This window comes from Tympanuchus pallidicinctus, unplaced genomic scaffold (assembly GCF_026119805.1).
Source record: "Tympanuchus pallidicinctus isolate F22 unplaced genomic scaffold, pur_lepc_1.0 scaffold9, whole genome shotgun sequence".
In the NCBI taxonomy this organism is placed as follows: Eukaryota; Metazoa; Chordata; class Aves; order Galliformes; family Phasianidae; genus Tympanuchus; species Tympanuchus pallidicinctus.
This window is the reverse complement of record NW_026294813.1, coordinates 15,805,874-15,825,592: the sequence shown is the minus strand read 5'-3', so window position 1 is coordinate 15,825,592 and position 19,719 is coordinate 15,805,874. Positions and strand designations below refer to the sequence as shown.

The window sequence follows — 19,719 nt, the reverse complement described above, 5'->3', positions numbered from 1 at the left end:
CTGGCTGCAGGAGTGGCAATCACAGCAGCTTAAAAGCTTTCCCAGAGGGAAGCTGCTACCCTTAGATTCACTGGCTGTTTCTGTGATGTGGAATGCCTAATGCTGACTGTGCAGGGCGATCTTAGGGCAAAGCCCCCCTGATATCCCCTAGTCCTGCATCCTGATTCCACAGCTTCTGATCTAGGGAACTCTGAGCTCCTCACCCCCATCCTGGTCAGCTCAGATCTTTCTTAGCTGTGGTGTTCCTCATGTCCTTGGGATGAAGCCCATCCCAGTCTGGATCCCATGAGCCATGACCTTGCTGCATGGTTTAAATTCCCATTCTACCTTCCTGGACACCTGCAGCCTTCCCATCTGTCCCAGTGTCCAAGCTCAGCAGGAGCGCTGGCTCCAGTGGCTCCAGTAGCTGTGAACCATGTGTGTTACAGGCAATACAGCCCTCTGTGCTGGCAGCTCTGGGAACTGGCATTAGGACAGGTTTTGCCAATTTTAGCCCATCTTACCTAGATCTTATGCTCTACCTGAGGATCAACAGTAGGTGGTGGCCTCTCCTAAAGTTGAGACAAATGTCATCTGTGTCTTTCCTGTACACAGGATCTATTGTGTTGCAAAATTAAATCAGACTGTGACTTTATATGGTACAAATCCTTGTTAGCCGCAGTGCATCTCCTTGCAGGTACTTACAAACAGATTGTTGACTTGTTCCACACATCTCCTGGAAAGCGAGGATAAGCTGATGGGTCTGAGTTTTTTTTAGCATCGTTACCACATTTGCCATTTTCAGCTTTTCAAACCCCGTCGTCCTTTGATATTCCCCAAGACAAGTGCTTCGGATTACGCCTGCTAGGTCAAGACAGTGTGAAGACAGCTGCCTCTCCAATGGGCTGTGGCTGTTGTGTCCAGGATGGTCTAACACTGTCAGTAAGCCAACGCCTGTGGGCAGGAGGAGATAACATCCTTTATTAGACAAACATACGTGAGAAGAAAAGACAAGTGCATGTGCCCTACAGCTTGTGCTTTATTTTCTAGATATTAGTTCAGCTAATAAAAGGCATTGCCTCTCTGCCAGCCTGTGCTGAGTGCATTCCGGCCAGTGCCTTGCTAGGGCTGAAGTCTCAGCACTTGTTGCTGATATTGCTGATATTCCGAGGATCAGAATCTGCAGGAAAGGGGAAGTCCCAGGAGCACAGCAGGAGCACTGGTGTGAGCTTGGTCTCCGCTTGGTCTCTGCTCCTTTATGCGCCTGCCTCCTCCGTCTTCCTGGTGATGATGTTGAGTTGGTGTCAAAAGTCAGGTACCAAAACCAAAATGACCTGAAATTGAGTGCGTGACTGCAGCTGAGACTGGAGGGTAAGGTCTCCCACTCTGATTTGCTTGGAAGGAACTTGCTAAGCCAGGGAAAGGAACTCAGAGATGCTCATTTTATCTGGCCTGGACAAACCACAGGGCAGCCAGTGGGAGTGCAGGATGTTAATAATTTAGTTTCTTTCAAGTCATTAAAAAAAAAAGCACCGGGGTTTGCTGCACAGTTAGTGTTTGTAATAGAGCAGAGCCAGGGAGCAAAAGGCACTTGGGTTTCAATTGCAACTGCTTGTTCAAGGAGAAAAGCTGTGCTATGAAAGCACGGCATCCTTGATGCCTCCTGCAGCCCAGGGGCTGGGAAAAGAGGGAGAAGGGAATTCATGCTGGAACTGGAGGAGCAAAAAGAGGATTGAAGGTTGTAGAGGAAAGCAAGAACTCCCAACATGATGCTGAACCACAGAGCCAGACACGGCCTGCCTGCCTCTCGGGGTAATTCAGAGCAGGAATGAAACTGCTCCCTGCGAGCAGCAGTAGTAAATCCATCGCTGGCTGAAGCACGCATCTCTGGGTTTGACACTTCAGTGGAGGTGATGAAAAATGCAAACTAAGTCTAGGAGGAACAACAAGGTTGATCCGAGGTCTGGAAAACATAATTTCATGGAGCTCTTCAGAGCTCTGCAAATAAATTAAGCTATGACTTGATCTCAGCCTAAAAGCACCTGCAAATGGAAGGGATTTGCAACAGTGGAAGGCTCTTTAAATTAGCAGAAAATAGATATAACAGGATTTCGCAGCTGACTGCAGCTAAACATTTTCAAACATGGACAAGAGCCTGCACATTTAGAGCAACACTAGCATGTCTGCATCCCCCCAAACTCCTTCATGTCAAAGCTCCCTGTTGTGTTTTAGCCTAAAGAGAAGTCATTGGTGTGATGAGTTTACTGACTGTTGCTGTGTGAATTGCAAAGATTCCATGACTTCTATTAAATCTGCTTCTGCCTTTGGTTTTCCTGAAGTGATCTGGGATTGATGGATAGCATTACAGAGAAAGATTTGCAGCTTTTATAAAGAGAGGTTCACAGCTTGGAACAGCCCAGGTTGCTTTATATGAAGAGATTTACAGACTCCTAGACTCCTAGACTCTGGCTTTTTTACTAGCTCATGTGTTAGAAAATCAAACTGTAAGCACTCAGAGATAACAAGGTGTTACTGTAACAGCGAGCACAGGTCTGTCAAGGACAAGACACATTAAATCAGTGTTATCCCCTGTCTACCATTGAAATAAGCCTAGTCGGAAAAGATATACTTGCCCCACAAGCATGGGGGGCACATAATCTCCCATCTTAGTTTATTTCAGGCTGGAGCTTTCCCAGTTAGTAATCACAGGGAAGTTGTCCTCACCTCCTGGTCCCTGGGGTGTAATCTCTCAAAGACACAGTGTTCTCCTGGGTCCTCTGTCCATCTGCTCTCCACGGGCATTCTCCACTGCTTCGTGGTTGTCACTGAAAGACCTTCTTCCTTCCTCTTTTCATTCTTCCCTGACAGCAGTCTTCAGATTGGTACATCTACCTCCAGGCTTGGGATCCCTGGGAAGAGAGGTCTGGACAATCTGTCCTTTGGTACAGTGTGCCAGCATTCCCCAGGGGCTGGGAATTGCCCTATGGAGGGCAGAATTGCTCCAGTCCTGACTAGGTTGAAGGCAGAATCTGTTTGATTTTGTGGCTGTTGTGTCTCATTTTCCTGCTGTGTACTCCTGTGAAGATCTGTTCTTTGTGTCCTTGCTACCCCCTTCCAGGGTGCAGGCAGGCTCCTGTTAGGTCCCCAAAGCTCCCTGCTCTGGGCTAAACCATCTCAGCTCCAGCAGTGCCTCCTCAGGCTCTCTAGCCCCAAGCCATCTTGGTAGTCTCTGGTGGGCTCAATTTGGTTTATTGCCATCTCTTTTCAGGCAAACTATCTTCTACTTCCCTTCCCTTAGGTGAACCTGGAATTCTTCTATCCATTAACTGAAAATTAAGATTTTTATAATCCTTTTTTTTTCATCACCAGGGGCAGTGAACAGAAGCACTGAGCCAGCATAGCCAACGTCTCCTTATCTTACCTCTTTTCTCCCTAGGAAGCTCCTTTTCTTTTTTTTCAAGTGACTGTGTATGTGACAGCAGATAGCCCTAGGGACAGGAGGTGAGAAGGTTCAGCCTCTTTTAGCTTCCACCTCACAAATCTTTCATTAACTGCTCTCACCTTGTGTTTCTTAATTAGCTCATACAGCCATTGAGCAGCCTGTTTGCATTAGGTCCTTCCGAAGAAATCTACTTAAGCTTTATCCACTGTAGCACACAATATACTGAACATTACTAGACTGGCCACTAGTCTTACTGTATAGCACTGCACAGGAGTTGAGTGTGATTAACACCCTTGCACCCTGTAGCTTTCTTGGGCTTTACTCTCCTGGGGGAGCCTTCTCACATAGTTGGGTTATTGCCTTTCTTCAGAATTTTGATGCTCATCCACATGACAAGTGCATGGCTGAGCCAAGCCAGGGGGTTGTGAGTGTTATCCCTGGAGTGGAGTGAATAAAATGCTGAAAAATCACACCAAAGAATAGTTATCAGAGGTTTGATCACAGTCTGGAAGGTTGTTTATTGACCTCAGCAGCATTTCAACCTTTCCATTCACACCACGGGTGATCCAGAAGAGGGCTGAGTTAAAAGATCTGCAGGCATGGTAAGGATCATAATGATTTTGAAAGACTTTGTGTCATATGTCTGTGTGACCTTGCAACATTGGGAAGATGGACTGAAGGTGGTGAATTTAGCAAAGACCTGCACAAGGTGCGAAGACCGTTTGCCAGATGTGGAGAGTCCTCTTCAGTGCAGAGCTTGGAATGAGTTCCTGCAGTCCAAGGACCCAGAATTGCATTAAGGAGTCCAACTTGATGAGCAAACCCATGCCTACCCTTGAGGCTGGCACGTGGTCCAGGGTTGCATATGTCACACATTGGCCGTGCTCACATCCTGTGCCACAGGACAGGACCAGCCACAGCAACTTGTTGCAGACTCCATCTTGGTGTTATTTCAGTGGTGAGAAGTTCAGCTTGAGCTGTACTCACTGCATTAGCTCTCAAGCCCCAGATGGTCACATAGGAAACAGTGCATTTGTCTGCAGTTATATCAGGGGAGGCTGGAATAAATCAGCTCTGTTACAGGTTTTCTGCTGCTCTCGCTGGATTTCTGGCTGTCTGGCTCATTTGCAGATGATTGCTGTGGGAGTTAAATTACAAGCAATAACCATTCAAAACGATCCAGGCTTCTTAAGGATTTTATGGGGTAGGGGAGGGCAGTATTTCCCCAGTTACCTTCTTTTCACCTTCAGAGCAATTGCAGCTCTCACTTAGGGATTTTATGCATCTTTATGGCAAATAGTGTGTTAATGAAGGTGTAATTACTGGAATTAAATTTGGATTTAATTTTTGGAGTACAAATGGCCATTTTCTTTCTTTTGTTCCCTGCTTGATTGCCAGCTGTGAAAACATATTTCAGGATTGTTCTTGATGCAGAGTTACTTGGACAGTGCAGGGCATGCTGTAAAGCAGGGAGCTCAGTCCTGCAGGGCTCTACTTTGTCCAGCTCTCAAATGATTCTGAGTACTCCCCAGCATGATCAGTAGAGTACCTGGAGAAGGCACCACGTCCTTTGGCATCTCTGGTGTTTAGATCTCACAGCTTTTACACACAGGATTCACACAGTTAACTGTTTTGTCAGAGAAACAGTAGGATGTAGGGGACTACTACAGTTTTATTCCTACAAAGCAATTGTTCTCACCATCCTCTAGGCCAGTTTAGGCTCAGCACCGATGGCAAAGGGTAACTTTCATTACCACCTTAAGGCATTATGAGACATCACTGGGTTCTTGTGCAACATTTCTGGCTTCAGTCCAGACCTGCACACTGACGACATGCCTGGGTTCCAGGCAGCTCTTCACACCTGGACAGTACCAGGAGGATTGGTGCTTTGACTTAGCTCAGAACAGAAACAGAAGAACCTGGGAAGAAGTGACCCCTTATGAAGTGCTGATCTGACCATGCTGGGGAATCTGCAGCCAGAACCAGTTCCTGGATGTGGTATGACCTCTGCCTTCTCCACCAAGGAGGCATCCCCACGAAGAGCTGCATTGTCCCAGCCATTTCCCTCTGTTCCAGCTACAGTGGCACAAGTTGTGGGGTAAGGATCAGGACATCCTTGCCCATATGTTAAGGTTTTCATCCTGAGTAAGGTAACAGGTTTTGTAGCACTGCTGTTCTTTAATGTAGTTTGCCTGTCCACTATGCATTAGGTGTGTGCATCAGTTTCAGTTAAACTCTGCTAGTAGGATACTTCTAGTCCTCAGATTTGACAATTATTTGTCAAACACCTGCCACTGCCCGCTGCTAAGTTGCTGGCTGACCTTCTGCCATCAGTGGTGCTGGTGAGACTAAGGGGACCGTAGAGATTACCCGGGGAAGTGCTCGTCTTAAGGTCCTTAATGACTTCCACATAATTTTCTGTGCAGTTTGCCTTTACTTTTACACAATCATAGAATGGCTTAGATTGGAAGAGACCTCAAAGCCTATCCGGTCGCAGCCTCTTGCCATGGGCTGATTGCCCCCCACCAGCTCAGGCTGCCCAGGTCCTCATCCAACCCAACATTATGCACCTGCAGAGGTGGAGCACCCACAGCTGCTCTGTGCCAGCACCTCACTGCTCTCATAGGAAAGTATTCTTCTGTATATCTAACCTGAATCTCCCATCTTTTAGTTTAAAGCCATTCCTCATGTAAAAATTCAGTCCGCTCCCGCCTGTAAGCTCCCTTCAAATACTGGCCTGGGCTTCAGGTGCACTCTGCCAGATCACATCCAGCTTTTAGTCAATAAGAACCCTCAAGTTCTTCTCTGCAGAGTGGCTCTCAGTTAAGATCTTCTCCCAGTCTATAGACGTGTCTGGGATTGCATGTCTGATCCAAGTGCAACAGCCAGTACTTGGTCTTGCAGAACAGCATTTGGTTCATGTAGACCCAATTTTCAGGGTTGTTCAGGTCCCTCTTTCTTCTATTTTGTCCCCTGCACCAATCAGCTTGGTGTCATCCACAAACTTGCTGAGGGTGCACTCTTTCCCACTGTCTATGTTGCTGACAAAGATGTTGAAGAGTACTGGTCCCAAGGTGAACCCCTGGAGGACACCACTCATGTCTGGCCTCCACCTGGACACAGAGCCATTGAGCACAATCATCTGGCTGTGACCATCCAACCAATTCCTTATCCACTGAACAGTCTACTCTTCAAATCCATACCTCCCCCATTTAGCAATAAGGATGTGGTGTGGAAGCATGTCAGAGACCTTACAAAAGCCCAGGTAGATGACATCAGTTGCCTTCCTCTGTCCACTGATGCTGTCATTCTGTTGTAGAAGGCCATCGGACTGCTCAGGCATGATCTGCCTGTGGTGAAGCTATGCTGGCTGTCTTTGACTACCTCCTCATATTGCATACGCTTTAACATGCCTTGCAGGAGGATCTGCTCCATGATCTTCCCCAGTTCTTCTTTTATCCCCGTCTTAGAAATGGGAAAGGACAACATTCTGATATGAAGAAGCTACACTGGTTGAGCAGATAGACTGAAATCATCTATGGCAATGAAGAAATTATGTTTGGTACAACAGAGACACAATAGCAAACATATGAAATTAATTCAGGTGCAGCATCCTGGTCAGCAACCCAAAGCAATGTACTCTAGGGAATGTGTTTTAGCAGCAGGTTGGACTACATGATCTCCAGAGGCCCCATCCCACCCCTATGGTTCTGTGGTTCTGTGATGGCCTGTTCCTTCCTTGATTATGCATTAGCATCAGGGAGATTGATTACTGCTTGCATTTCTCATCTGATTCTGTTATAAATAAAATGGCATTATATGCATGAAGCAATTAGATCTTAATAATGCTTTTCTAAACAGGATGTCAGGGATCTTAGTAGAAAGGGTTGGGATACAGTCAAATCAGCGTTTCAAGACTGGATTGTCATTAAAACTGCTGCCAGCTGCCTGGACAGTTTACACAAAAACAGGATCCAGCTCTGCTTTTCAGTCAGGGTGCTGCTCAGTGTGCTCAGACACAGCCCAACATGTGCTGGCCGGCAGCGGTGAGCATTCTGCAGCAAGCAGCACTGTGCCAAACCTATCTTCAGGAGAGAGCTGACACCAAGGCTTCTGAATAGGAGCTCTGAGAGCAAGTTACAGCTGTGCCTCGTCTGCCTTGTGGCAGGAAGGGACTTGTCAGCCTCTGTCACAGAGCCTAGTCCTAGGGAAGACCAGTAGCTTTCATGACTGTGTTTCCCAAGCTTGTCCTGTGTCCAGCTTCTTGCTGACCAGGTTGAAGCTGTGATCTTCATACTGTAGCATAACTCGGTCCCAGTACAGCTTTGCCTGACTTCCCACATACTCCAGAGTATGAGTGTACCTGTTTTTGTGAGTGTTTGTGTGGCATCTCTGCTGGGCTGTTTCCTCTGCAGAAGGAAGGAAAACCCATGCAAGATATTTCATTTGTGGCAAACGGGAGACAAGGTCTGAAGTAAACAGGATACACTTCAGTGAGAATGGAAGCAAAATAGGAGGGGAGGGGAAGGAAATGGAAATAATTGACCAGGGAGGTTTGTAGGAAAAGATCCCAGACAGTTGCCAGCAGTTGCTCTGCTGTAGCAGAAGGGATACGCTGGGGAGAACAAGGAGAGAAGGAAAACCCTCTGCTCAGGGCACGCTGTGCCAGCACCCCAAAGTCAAGGTCGAGTGTTGCACAAGCGTCTGTCAGAAGCAATTTAAAAGCAGCCACTCTTACCATGGACCAGGGATGAGCGGGCGCTGGAGGGTTTCTGCTCGCCCTGCCCCAAGGGTGCTGTGATTATCTGGAAGGTGCGCACAGCGATGTGTGGTTGCAGTGACACAACTGTTTGCACAGCTCAAATACCTAGTGCTATTTCTGGAGCATCCCTGAGTTCAAGTGCAGCCATGGAGAGAAGGGAAGTGTGCTGTGGGTGACATTACATTTCAGATAGAGCTCTTTCAATACCATGCTATCAATCACAATGCAACTTTCATGTCATTGGCACTTAATATCATTTAATGAGTGGCACCTGGGAATGAAAATATTTATTTTCATGCCTTTTTATAGCAAAACTCACTTTCCAGTGTAATTGTGTTTATCCACAGTGAAGTATATTCACACACTAGTTCACAAATGTTACATTAGTAGCAAACAAGAATGTAGCCTGGAGAAGAGAAGGCTCCCGATAGACGTCACTGTGTCCTTCCACTACTTGAAGAGAGCTTGTAAGGAGGAAGGACACACGCTTTTTGCACAGTGAAAGAACAAGGGGGAATGGCTTTTAACTAAAAGAGAGGAGCTGTATGTTAGATGTATGGAAGAATACTTTCCTATGAAGGTGGTGACACCCTGTCACTGCTGCCCAAGAGCTGTGGTGCCCCGTCCCTGGAGGTGCTCGAGGCCAGGTTGGATGGGGCCCTGGGCAGCTTGAGCTGGTGGGGGCAACCAGCCCATGGCAGGGGTTGGGGCTGAGGGGGCTTTGAGGTCCCTTCCAACCCAAAGCATTCTGTGATTCTCTGAGTCCGTGACTCTGTGCAAACATTTCCATGAGTTGTTTTAAAATTCTGATATGACAAAAGTTTTAAAGCGAATGCAGTGTTAAGAGCAAAAGAGCAGCTGGACTTTCATAGAGCAGGTAAAATGCAATGGCAGGAGATGTGTATTAACAGTAGCAGTCAGAGTAAGAGATATTCAGGAAAAAAAATGCATTACTTCTCCTTAGAATATACTGTTAATACAACTGCAGGTGACCTCGTGGTTTTATCCTCTGTGAGATTACAGCATTATCAAGGTATTTCTAGAATTGCAAATCCACATTTATTTGGCTTTATTGAAATCTAATCTGTGATGGCTTACTGAACTGTTGTACAAAGACACTAAAGTAAAACTGAAATAAGAAAAAGAGATGATGCTGACTGAGAAAGAAGTGTTGCAAGGTGACTGACAGTGCAACCTGCCATCTGGCATCAAGGTTTGTGGCTTAGGATGCCCTGAGGGCATCTCCCTGATCTGGCCAAAGGGTGGACTGATGTTGGAGCCCATTAGAGATGGGTCTGGCTGACTGAGTATAGCTACAGTCCAGGGTGCCTCCTGCCTGTGATCTGCCTGGACAGTCCTGACTAAAACCCAGTTTGAGCTCCTTCCTCCCTGTCTCAAGCTGTGTTCAAGAGATCCCACAACTAACCCATCAGGCACTGATACCCACCAGCCCTTCTGTCTGATAGCATTGCAGCACAGGCTCTGGGTAACAGCGGTTCCCACTGAGTGTCATTTAGGGCTCATTAAAGTGATCAATCCCACCCAGAAGAGGCTGGTGGCCTTGCACAAAGTTGGAATCCAGTAGGACTGGACCTAGGTCTGAAGGTGGAGGGGGATACTCTGCCCATCACCACCAGAGCCAAAGGAGATGGGCATGCATTGCCTCTGCCCCGTCCCAGTGGTGTTTTGCACCACCAGGACCCCTGCTGTGGAGACCAAAGCTTTTAGGAAGCCCTTATGGCTCAGCGCAAGATAATTAGCCTGCACACCTCACAAGGATTTTTCTTGGTGCTTAGTGTTAAGTCTGAGAACTAGCATGACTGAAAATCATTTCCATGAGCCTTGTGAGGAGGTTATCTTAGCATCAGGCTGCTCTCTTTGAGGTAGCTGTTGTCAACTCTTCCTCATGACCAAAGGCAGTGATGCCTGAGGAGCTGGTCTCCATCACACAGTGCTCAGAACTGTGGCTGAACTGTCCCCGTGGTTGACAAGCCCAGTGTGTCCTCCTGTAGAAGCAAAGCACCTGTTGCTGATGCTCATTCACTGCAGCACCAGTGCAGGGCAGAGTTAAGGTTATGTGCTTAGGTGCCCTGTATCAGACTGACATGTCTCTGGGTAACTTTCAAATGTAGCTTTAACTTTAAGGATTTTATTTTGCTGATACTTGAGCTAAGGCTCGTGACCACATCCCTGTTGTAAACCCCTAAATGACAGATACGGTAAAGGCAGCAGAGAGACTGTTTTAAAAAATGTGTTTTGTGGTTTCCTGCACTGGCAGTGCCTGGTTCAGAGGAGCTCTGGGGGCCCTGCCTGTGCTTGGCTTCAGCTCTCCAAAGTTTGGCACAGCAGCTAAATGTGGACTTCTTGTGGCTATATTTAGGTACCTAAATTAGTGGTGTGTCAGAGAGGTTGCTTATGCCTCTGAGAGAGCATTCAGCATGGCTGAAAGCCCAAACTCTTCTTTCTCTACTCAAACAGCAGGGCCTGGGACTGTTCCTTTCTTACTCCACAGATGTACATGGTCTTTGTATATGCCTTGGGATGCTCCCAGCCTCTCGGAGGTCTGATCCAACACTGCTTGCACACAGCTAAACCTTGCTCCTGCACCTTCCCTGGCAGATGGCACAGTGGATCTTGAGCTAGGCAATTGCTCCCATCATGATGTCTTTGCTGGTTCCAGTAGATTCACTGTCAGCTTCCAGGGTCACCTGTGGCCATCAGACCTGGATTCCCAGCTGTGTCCTGATACAGCCTTTTACAGATGCTATCTCTGAGTCAAATATGTGAGCGGCAGAAAGGAGGGGGGCTCGCCCTGAGCAAGACAGGTTTTAGCTGAAGCTGGCAGGATGAGCATCTTTGTTGTGGGAAGCAAAAAGCCCCGAGATCCTGCCTGGCTGCTGACGTCTGAATAACCCAGCCATCCCCTGGGCTTTGCTGCCAGTTTCATTCCCCACAAGTAGAACATTTCCTGCGTCATTTATTTCCAAACAGTAGCAAAATAAGCCTAAATCCTTATCTCTAGTCAGTCAGCTAATCCTTCTGAGGGCTAGGAGCAATGCTGTCAAATCTAGCTGCAAGTGTGGCTTGAGGTTCTCTGTGATTGCAGAGCACCTTGCTGCCGCAGGTAGATGGCACCTCAAGAGCCCCACGTGGTCCTGCCACAGTGTAGTGTGATCTCTACCTTACATCACAGCAGCAGATAGCAATGGGGCCATGGTGGAGGTTTTGGACACTTGGGATGTGCAGATCTTATCATAACCTTTCAGTACATATTAGGTTAGTGCACCAGAGAGCTTTGTTCAGAAAGGAGTTTGGTTTTCTTTGTCTTCTCAACAGAAAGGTTCCAGAGAAATCTATTTGCTTTCATGTATTGAATTCTCCCATCCTGTTGCTGGCATGTTTTGCTTATGGAGGAGCCATCACCCTGGAGGTGTCACCTTGACCTGTCCCTGAGCAGGGCAGAAGGAGCAATGAAAGGTGTTCTCCAGAAGCAAAGTACCTCTGAAGGCCTGGCAGACCGTGTGCCTTTCCACTGAGGGTAATAAGGCTGGGGGCTTCGCTCAGCCCCATTAGTGACTTCTTGAAGCTCCTCAGCCCTTTCTTATTCTGTAAGTACTTGCACACCTTTTGCATGGCAGTCATAGAATCACAGAATCATCAAGGTTGGAAAAGACCACTCAGATCATCTAGTCCCACCCAGCACCCCCTACTATGCCTGCTAACTGTGTCCCTCAGCGCCACATTTCCACATTACTTGAAAACTTCCAGGGATGGCGACTCCACCACCCTGCTGGGCAGCCTGTGCCAATGGTCCTGGGTCACCAGGATGCTGTGTCCAGTCATCCCACTCTGTTGAGAATGGCAGGAACTGGAAGCACCACCTTGGCCACCCTTCAGCAGGGACAGGTCCCCTCTGCTCCTGGGAAAGCTGTAAGGAATTTTCCACTGATATTTGTGCCAGCATGGTTAACTTTCTTGCTACTTTAAAATACAGATATGTTTTGCTTTGTTAAAGAGAAAACTTACAGCAGATGTTTTATGATTATTCCACCAATGGGGAAAAAAAAAAAAAAAGATGCTGAGAAGTGCCAGCATCATGAGTTTTATGGGAGAGTTTTATTAACTTGGCAGTTTACTGTTCAGCAAGGGAATGAGGGCATCAGCCAAAGCACAGTGTCTCCAGTGTATATGACTCCCAAATCCTGGATGCAGGGCTCAGCTTGTGCCAGCATGAGGGGTGCTGGGACTCTGAGCACTGGGGCTGGGGTCTTCAAACAGCTGGTGCTGGTCCCAGTCCTGATCTTTGTTCTCAGCCCTCAGTCATCTTCCACACTCTGCATGGTCACCTCCCCGCAGAGAACCATGCAGGGTGCAGCAGCAGTAGTGCCCACACTGCCCCTTGTCTCAGTTTCCCACCCTGGAGAGCCAGAGGAGAGCCTGAGTGTAGAGTGAAGTGAGTGTAGGACAGTGTAGGGGCTTGGCATCTTCAGTGTACAGGCATGCACAGCAGTAGAGTCATTCCTAACTCATCCCTATTGCTGTTTCCTCCAAGAGCATTTTGCTCTCTTGCTGGGAAGCATTAACAATAAAACCGATGCAAATGATGCTGTGAGCAGCTCCAGTACCCGTTTGATGAGCTCCTTGGGGACAGACTTCCCATGTAAGTTTAGCTCTACATCTGTTGGCTCCATGGGGGTGATGCTCTGCCCCAGCTCCCCGTGAACCCATGCCTTGCAGGCAGGGAGCAGACACTGGACAGACCCCATCAGTTCATTGCCATCCATCACAGGTGAGGAGTTGCAGTCGCACGGGTGGTGATGCTTCTGTGAGCCCAGGGATGCTGCTAACAGCTTTGAGAGCTGCTGCTCCTTGGAGCACAGGGGAGTGAATGCCACGAAATCTGCAGGAGGCCAGCCTGGAAGAACCACCCCAGCAAGAATGTGTGATGGGAAATCTCTTTCTGGTCCAGTGCCCCAAAAAGGACTTTGCAAAGAGTTGTCAGACAGGGACCCCACTGGTGTTCAAGGATAGCAGCAGGGTGACAGGAACATCCCAGCTTCTCCCTTTTCCAGCAAAGCAAAGCCCTCTTCTCCCATCCCGAGGGCCCATGCGCGGTGCTGTGTGCTATGCAGGGTACCAAAGGGAGGGTTCTGCACGCTGTCACACAGCAAAGCAGCTTTTCTGCAGAAATAGCTAAGTCCTGAAATACCCCGAGCAGCTGTGTTTATCCGAACGCTCCTGCTTAGAGAGATGCTCAGCTGTGACGTGGGCCATTAGCACAAACATCGTTCTGAGTGCCCGGAGCACAGCCAGGAAGGGCGTTGCTCAGTTTGCAGAGTTAATGCAAGCCAGCCCTGTCCCAAGATGTGATCTGTGAGCTGGGAAAATGAAAACCATGCAGCCTTGTCCTAGCTGAGGAGGGGATCTTTCCTAAGCAGGGCGAGAAGAAAGCAAGCAGCCTCCTTGTTCATGTGCTGCATTCTGCTCTCTCAGCCACTGCAGAGCATCCCCACGCAGTGCTGCCAGGAGCAGGCACAGGGCTCTGTGCTCACAGCCCAGGGTGGTGGTGTCTCCATGGCTCTACCATGGTTCAGGGACCCGTGCCACCTCTCTAGCACTGTGTTCACCCATGTTTTCTGCTTCCTGGGGTGCTCCAAGTCACACTGGGCAAAAATGAGCTTCCCCTAAGATCAAAAACAAGGATGAGGTCAGAGCCATGTTGTCAGTGTTGAGCCATGGGGATATGGCAGCAGATGCTGCTTTGGAGGAACACAGCAAGATAAATGCTGAGCTACACAGCTCCCACCACTTTGGGCTCAAAAGGTAGGGACAGGCAGGCATACCCCACACAATTCAGCTCTCAATCCCTCTCTGCTGACATCTTGGCTTTGTTCTCCCTGCAGGAGAAGAAGGGCCAGGAGGTAAAGAAGGGCCCTGAGGTGGAGATCGCCAAGCTGGACAAGCTGCTGATCCTGGTGCGGGAGCCAGATGGCAGGGCCCAGGGGCAGGAGGACAAAGCCCCGCTTTGACCAGCAGCTGCTTAGCATGCTCTGCCCTCTCATAGTGCAAGTGCTTCGCCCCCGTGCCTGGGTGAATAAAGAGAGGCACTGAAACTGTGGACAGACTGTGGCGTTTGTGCCATCCTGGTTCTGCCATGGGCAGTGCCCAAGGAGCCATATATGGGTCATTTACGCATGGGACCCTACTGTTTCAGGGCTTTGCAGCACAGGGTTCAGCTGCTATGTGGCTGTGTTGAAAGCAGGAGCCACAGTGGCCTTGCTACGTGCTGATGAGCAGGGATACACTGCCACTGTCTTGTGTGCAGCCAGGAATAGGGACTTGCTGTGCCCTTGGCCTGGCTGCGGGTGTACACCATGCCCATATACATCCCCTGCACGTGCCATGTGCTCTGTAGGGATGAAACCACAGTACCACCACCACCAGGGCTGCACTCTGCTGCCTGCCTCAGCAGGCAAGCACCTGGCTGGACTTCTCACCCTGCGTTCAGAGGCTCAGAGGGACCCAACACAGCACCCACAACATTGAGGGACAGCCCCAGAGTACCACACAGTGCCAGGGGCAGGAGATGAGGCCTCCTCCCACGTCCTCGTGCGCAGGACAGAGCTCAGAGACACCTCCTGGGTCCTACAATCTGTTTATTGATCTAAAAAAACAAAAAACAAAACCAAAAAAACCACAACTGCAAAGGGACATGTTAGCTACACCTGATTTGGGAAGGAGCCAGTCCTGGCAGAAGGACCCCAGCCCGCATCCCTCCCAGCACAGCCCCCCCTCCTTATTGCAGCATACCAGGCACCCCAGGGCCACACTCTGGCTATTGCTTGACTCTTGGATGGGCAGAGCAGAGCCCCAACAAACCCACAAGCAAAACAGGGGGGATGCTGACCACATCCCTTCCTGCACAGCCATTGTGGCACCAGAGAGGGGTCCAGTCTGCACCCACGTCCCTGGGTACTGAGGCTGGAAGACCCTTCAGTGTCGCTGCACCAGGCACACGAACTGACCCCACAGCTTTGAAATATCCCCATCTTTCTGTGGGCTCAGGTGGGCAGCAGTGAGACACAGGGAGGTGCCAGCGATCCCCAACCAACACGCACACACAGAGGTGTCCATCATGGCAGCAAAAGGGACAGCAACAGAGAGAAGGATGCAGCAGCAGTCCCTGCCCATGAGCTGCCCCTAGATGCAGGCAAGCTCAGGGAGGGCAGGGTGTGAGTAGACCCTAATGGACAGATCGAGGACAAACGGACAGACTGAGTAGCCCTCTGCACCCTGGTGACTCCTCAGACCAAACCCAGGGCAGGCAGATGCCGGGTGCCCCCTGCTCTCCACACCTCGCAGCCACTCTGGTCGCTGTGGTGCTGCAGGGGTCCCCAGGGCAGGTGCCATCCCGCAGCAGCCTCCTACAGGGGATGAGCCCTGTGCTGGCCCCGCTCAGCTCCGTGGCACAGCGGGGTGCTGCCGGCCGCCTCTCCACGTGCCACTGTCCCCGAGGGAAAGGCAGAGCGCGACCCCTTAGCCGGGCTGTCCCCACATGCGAGGTGACACCGAGGGCGGTGCACGTCCCCAGCCACCGTCTCTCCATCACCGCGGCCATCCAGACACCGGGACCGCGGGGCCGAAGGGCTCCGCTCGGTGTCACCGTCCCTGCGCACAGATCCGCGTCCCCTCCGCCCCCATCGCCGCGCGCTCAGGGCTGCAGGAGGTATTTCTCCTCGTTCCTTGCTTCGTCCGCGTCGGACGCCGGGCTCTTCTTGGGGCACGACGGGGTCCTGCAGGCCTTGCAGAGGATGTGGAAGAGGATGAGGATGAGCAGAGCAATGATGCAGTTAAAAGAGATGGCAACGACCGCTCCGGTGGAGAGAGCCGTCCCCATCGCCGCCGCCCCGCGGGAGGAAGCGGAGCCCCCGGCTCGGGACGCGGCCTCCGCCCGATGGCATTGGCGGGGGACGGAGGAGACGGCGGCGGTGCTGGCGGCGGGCGGCGGGACGGCGTCACCCCAGCGCGGCCCGGACAGCGCCGGTGCAGCCTCGGAGGCGCGGGAGCGTCGGAGCGACTCCTCCAGCGGCGCTGCGGCGACGCGGGGTCTCCTCTGCCGTGCACCTGGAGGGGAGAAAGAACCGTCACCGCCGGCACGAGGGGACGGCACGGAGCACGAAGCGGGCTGCGCCACCTCCCTCCGCACATCCCCAGCCCCAAGGGGACTCCGCGGGACGAAGCCCGCGACCTCCCGGAGGGACGCACATCTTCCCATCCCGCGCCCGCAACAAGTCCCGTCCCGGCTCATCCCGGCCCCACAGTTACCTGCCGCCGCCGCGGCCGCTCCGCCCCGGGAGCTGCCGCTCGGAGCCGCGTCCGGTCCTCGCTGTCCCGGCGCGGAGTGGCGCCCGATCCCGGTGCTCGGCGCCGGTCCGCCGCCGCCTCCCGCCGCTCCAGGGGGGGGGCGGGGCGTGGCCTGCGGACGCCCCGCCCAGAACCGCTGGTGGCGGCCCCGCCCCTCCGCGCCGCGCAGCCATTGGACGAGCGCTCTGCGCTGGCCCCGCTCCTCGGCGCGCTCTGCCGGGGCCGCGCTGCTGGTGCGCGCGGTGCGGTGCGGTGCGGACGCAGACGCCGGGTGGTACGTGAGCTGCCCGGGCTGCTGTGAGCACACGTATGTGCATGGGCGCAGGCACACCCCAGCCCCTTATCTGCAGTACAGCAGGGGTGAGGATGAAGCAGCTCTATGGCCTTGCTGGGGACGCACGCGGAGTGCCCCTGGGAGGGGTGCGCAGCCCCGTGCGCAGAGGCACCAAGTCCTATGCACAGTGCAGACGAGGCATGGGGTGGCCCAGCCCTGCTGCTGGTCCCCGTGCAGCCTCGGCTCGAGCCCCAGAGCTACCCATGGCTGGCCGGCCGAAACGCTGGCTGCTGACACTGAGGAACACCCGTGTGGCACATGTGGCTGTGGGTAAAGGACACCCACGTGGCACATGCTGCACCGGTGCTGGAGGCCCACTGGATAGGGGCAAAGCTCAGTGAGGAAGGGAGTCTGCAAGGGCTGAGCATCCTGGAGCCTACGCGTGCCCCAAAAAGCCACCTCTGGGCCACAGGCCGCAAATGCGCGGCTATGTTGTCCGCCCACGAGGGACCAGAGTGGCCGTGTGCAGTGCAAAGCATCAGGGGAAGTCCGAGCAGCTGTCCCGACGGCTCGTGTTCTGCACCGAGCAGCTCAGCATGGCTTGGTCGTATCAGAAAGAAGGCAGCAGGGTATGGGATGCAGATCCGCAAGGCAGCTGGGGACCTCTCCTGGCTGCCAGCAGCACACTCACCTCTGTTGGCTCTGCTGTCCGCTCGTTGGGTGGGCTTCGCTTGGGGAATCTCCATACTGCGGCCCGTGGATAGAGCCCAGTGTGCCGCTGCATCCACCTGGGAACGATTTTTGTACTGCAAAAGATATAAACTCACTCTGCAGCTCTGACTGGGAGCTGAGGGGAGTGCTGCCACAAGGAAGGATTGTAAGGGCTATTTCAGGATCTAGCTCTAAGTTGAGGGTGTTGAACAGTAAACACAGACACGCTGCTCATTGCAATGCAGGCAGTGCAATCAGATGCTCAATCATCTTTCCTTAGCATTTATCTCTGAACTGCTAATTAGTTAGTAAAGGCTACTACTAGTCAGCCTGCTACTCAGCTCAGGCATCAGTCACCAAGCTTTCAGCTGTGGGCTCATGCTGGCACAGCAGAGCCACACAAGGACATGGCATGGCCCTGCAGCTCCTTCCTGCCCAGCAGCTGCTCCAGGATCAAAGCTGTGGCACACAATGTGATGCTCTATCCCCTGCTTCATTCAGTAGCATTCAGGACAAGTATTTTCAAGACTGCTCTTCCAGAGAGTTCAAAGGAAAATTAAAAAGAACAGCAAAAAGTTTCCCCCCAAAATACCATCCCAGCTTTTCCATTGGTAGAAAAGGTAAATGGCAAAGGAAAACCTTTCTCCACCATCAGGGTCCACTTATAGGAGAAAAATGCCTGCAGCTGCAGCCCCCTCAGTAATGCTGAGGGTGACCTCCAGTGCAACGAAGAAGACACAATACATGTTTTATCACTTAAAAACTTTATTTTAAACCCATCTCTATGCATCATAAAGGAACAGAAAGGGGAAACAAGCATCCTCTGGAGCTTACCATTGCCACCTCAGTGCACTTGCCCTTGCCTACGTTGTTTCAGTATGGCGATGACTTTAGTTGACTCCTGCCAGAGGTGTAACTGTCAGCTCCAGAGAGGAAGTGAAAGTAGGACAGAAAGGGATGATTGGCACACAGTGAGTTGCATCCCTGCAGTCCCACATCTAAATCATCAGGACACTGGAAGGCTTGAGCAGAAGATGGCCTCTCAGGCACAGGTGAAGTGGCCGATCCAGCCCAGAACGACACCATCCGCACACAGGAGTTGCGATGACGGGCTGGCAGCCCAAGCTGGGCCACGTCTCCCCTCTAGGAGCTGCCTCCACCCCTGTTCAGGCAAAGCACTGCCATACCTGGAATGCCTGTTTGGGCTCACTAACTGGATGCCAATGGTCCTTGCCCAAATAGGTGAATCCTGTATTTCCATCTCATCCCTGAGCAACAGGCTATGGAGTGCAGCCTGGCACCATCTGACATGGAAACTTGCCAAAACACAATTTAGACAGCTACAGTTTTGTCAATTTTAGAACAGTGAGTTCTCGTGTCTACCCCTTAACAGCTCCAAAAGCCTGTGTTCAGCACCAGCTTTCCAGCTAGAGCAGCTGGATGGTTTCTGTAACATCCCCAAGCTACACCCACAAGTGTCCCTGTCTCAAGACTTCACTCAGGACTCCCCAGGCCCTCCACTGGCACGAGGGTGCTTTCCCATGCTGCCAGTTCCCCTTCCTCCACCCTGCTTCCTCTTCATTTGGGCCTGGGACTCTGCTTTAAGTGTCTCAATCCAGAAGGCGTCAAAAGAGCCTGGAGCCTGATATCCAGGCTCCTGGGGATCGAGGGCATCTTTGCTCAGCAGAACACATATGGCAGGAATGTTTCTCTTCACCGTCAAGGCATCAAGACCTGCCTCAGGCACAATGGGTTCCCAGATCTCCTCGATCTGTTTAAAAAGCACTTTGGTGATTTGATGGAGTTCTTTCAGCCTTCTTTTCATGATTTCCACACATGTGATGGTCTTGCTAACAGCCTTGCCTGAGCCAGTGAAAAGGATCTGCCTCACTGAGTCCAGTTCCATCTTGCCAATGGCGTAGCCCATCAGATTTCTTATTTTACTTCCATCTTTCACTTTCATTTCAATGATATCAGGAGGCAGGTCAGTGAAAGGAAGAGGACAAGGTTTCTCTACAATTTTGGTCTTCTTATAGTTTTCCATTCTGTTGTGCTGAAAAGGAAAATGGACCCATGAATACTGTAATTAAGGCTCATACAAATCAATCAGTGCGGGCTTTCCCACCCACCAAGAAGCTCAGCAGCATCTGCAGCTTCCAGCAACCTGTGCCAGCACAGCAGAGCTTG

The 19,719-nt window shown here is 51.3% G+C and overlaps 2 protein-coding genes across 4 annotated transcripts in view; one reads left to right on the top strand and one right to left on the bottom strand.

The window, feature by feature from the left end:
* Positions 1 to 14,305, top strand: part of DNAI1 (dynein axonemal intermediate chain 1) — a 134,921-nt gene extending 120,616 nt beyond the window's left edge. For both annotated transcript variants that reach the window (XM_052670112.1, XM_052670111.1), the window contains one exon: positions 14,087 to 14,305. In XM_052670112.1, coding sequence (XP_052526072.1) covers positions 14,087 to 14,212 — 126 coding nt within the window. In that variant the 3' untranslated portion in view covers positions 14,213 to 14,305. The remainder of the gene's footprint in view (positions 1 to 14,086) is intronic.
* RPP25L (ribonuclease P/MRP subunit p25 like) overlaps positions 1 to 19,719 on the bottom strand; it is an 85,015-nt gene that overhangs the window by 64,556 nt on the left and 740 nt on the right. The window contains exon 3 of one of the 2 annotated variants that reach the window (XR_008203174.1): positions 18,916 to 19,585. Coding sequence is in view for 1 of the 2 variants with exons in the window: in XM_052670117.1 (XP_052526077.1) it covers positions 19,031 to 19,576 (546 nt within the window). In the remaining variant the exon portion in view is untranslated. Of the gene's footprint in view, positions 1 to 18,279; positions 19,586 to 19,719 lie in introns of those variants that run through there. The other variant, XM_052670117.1, reaches the window with a different exon arrangement.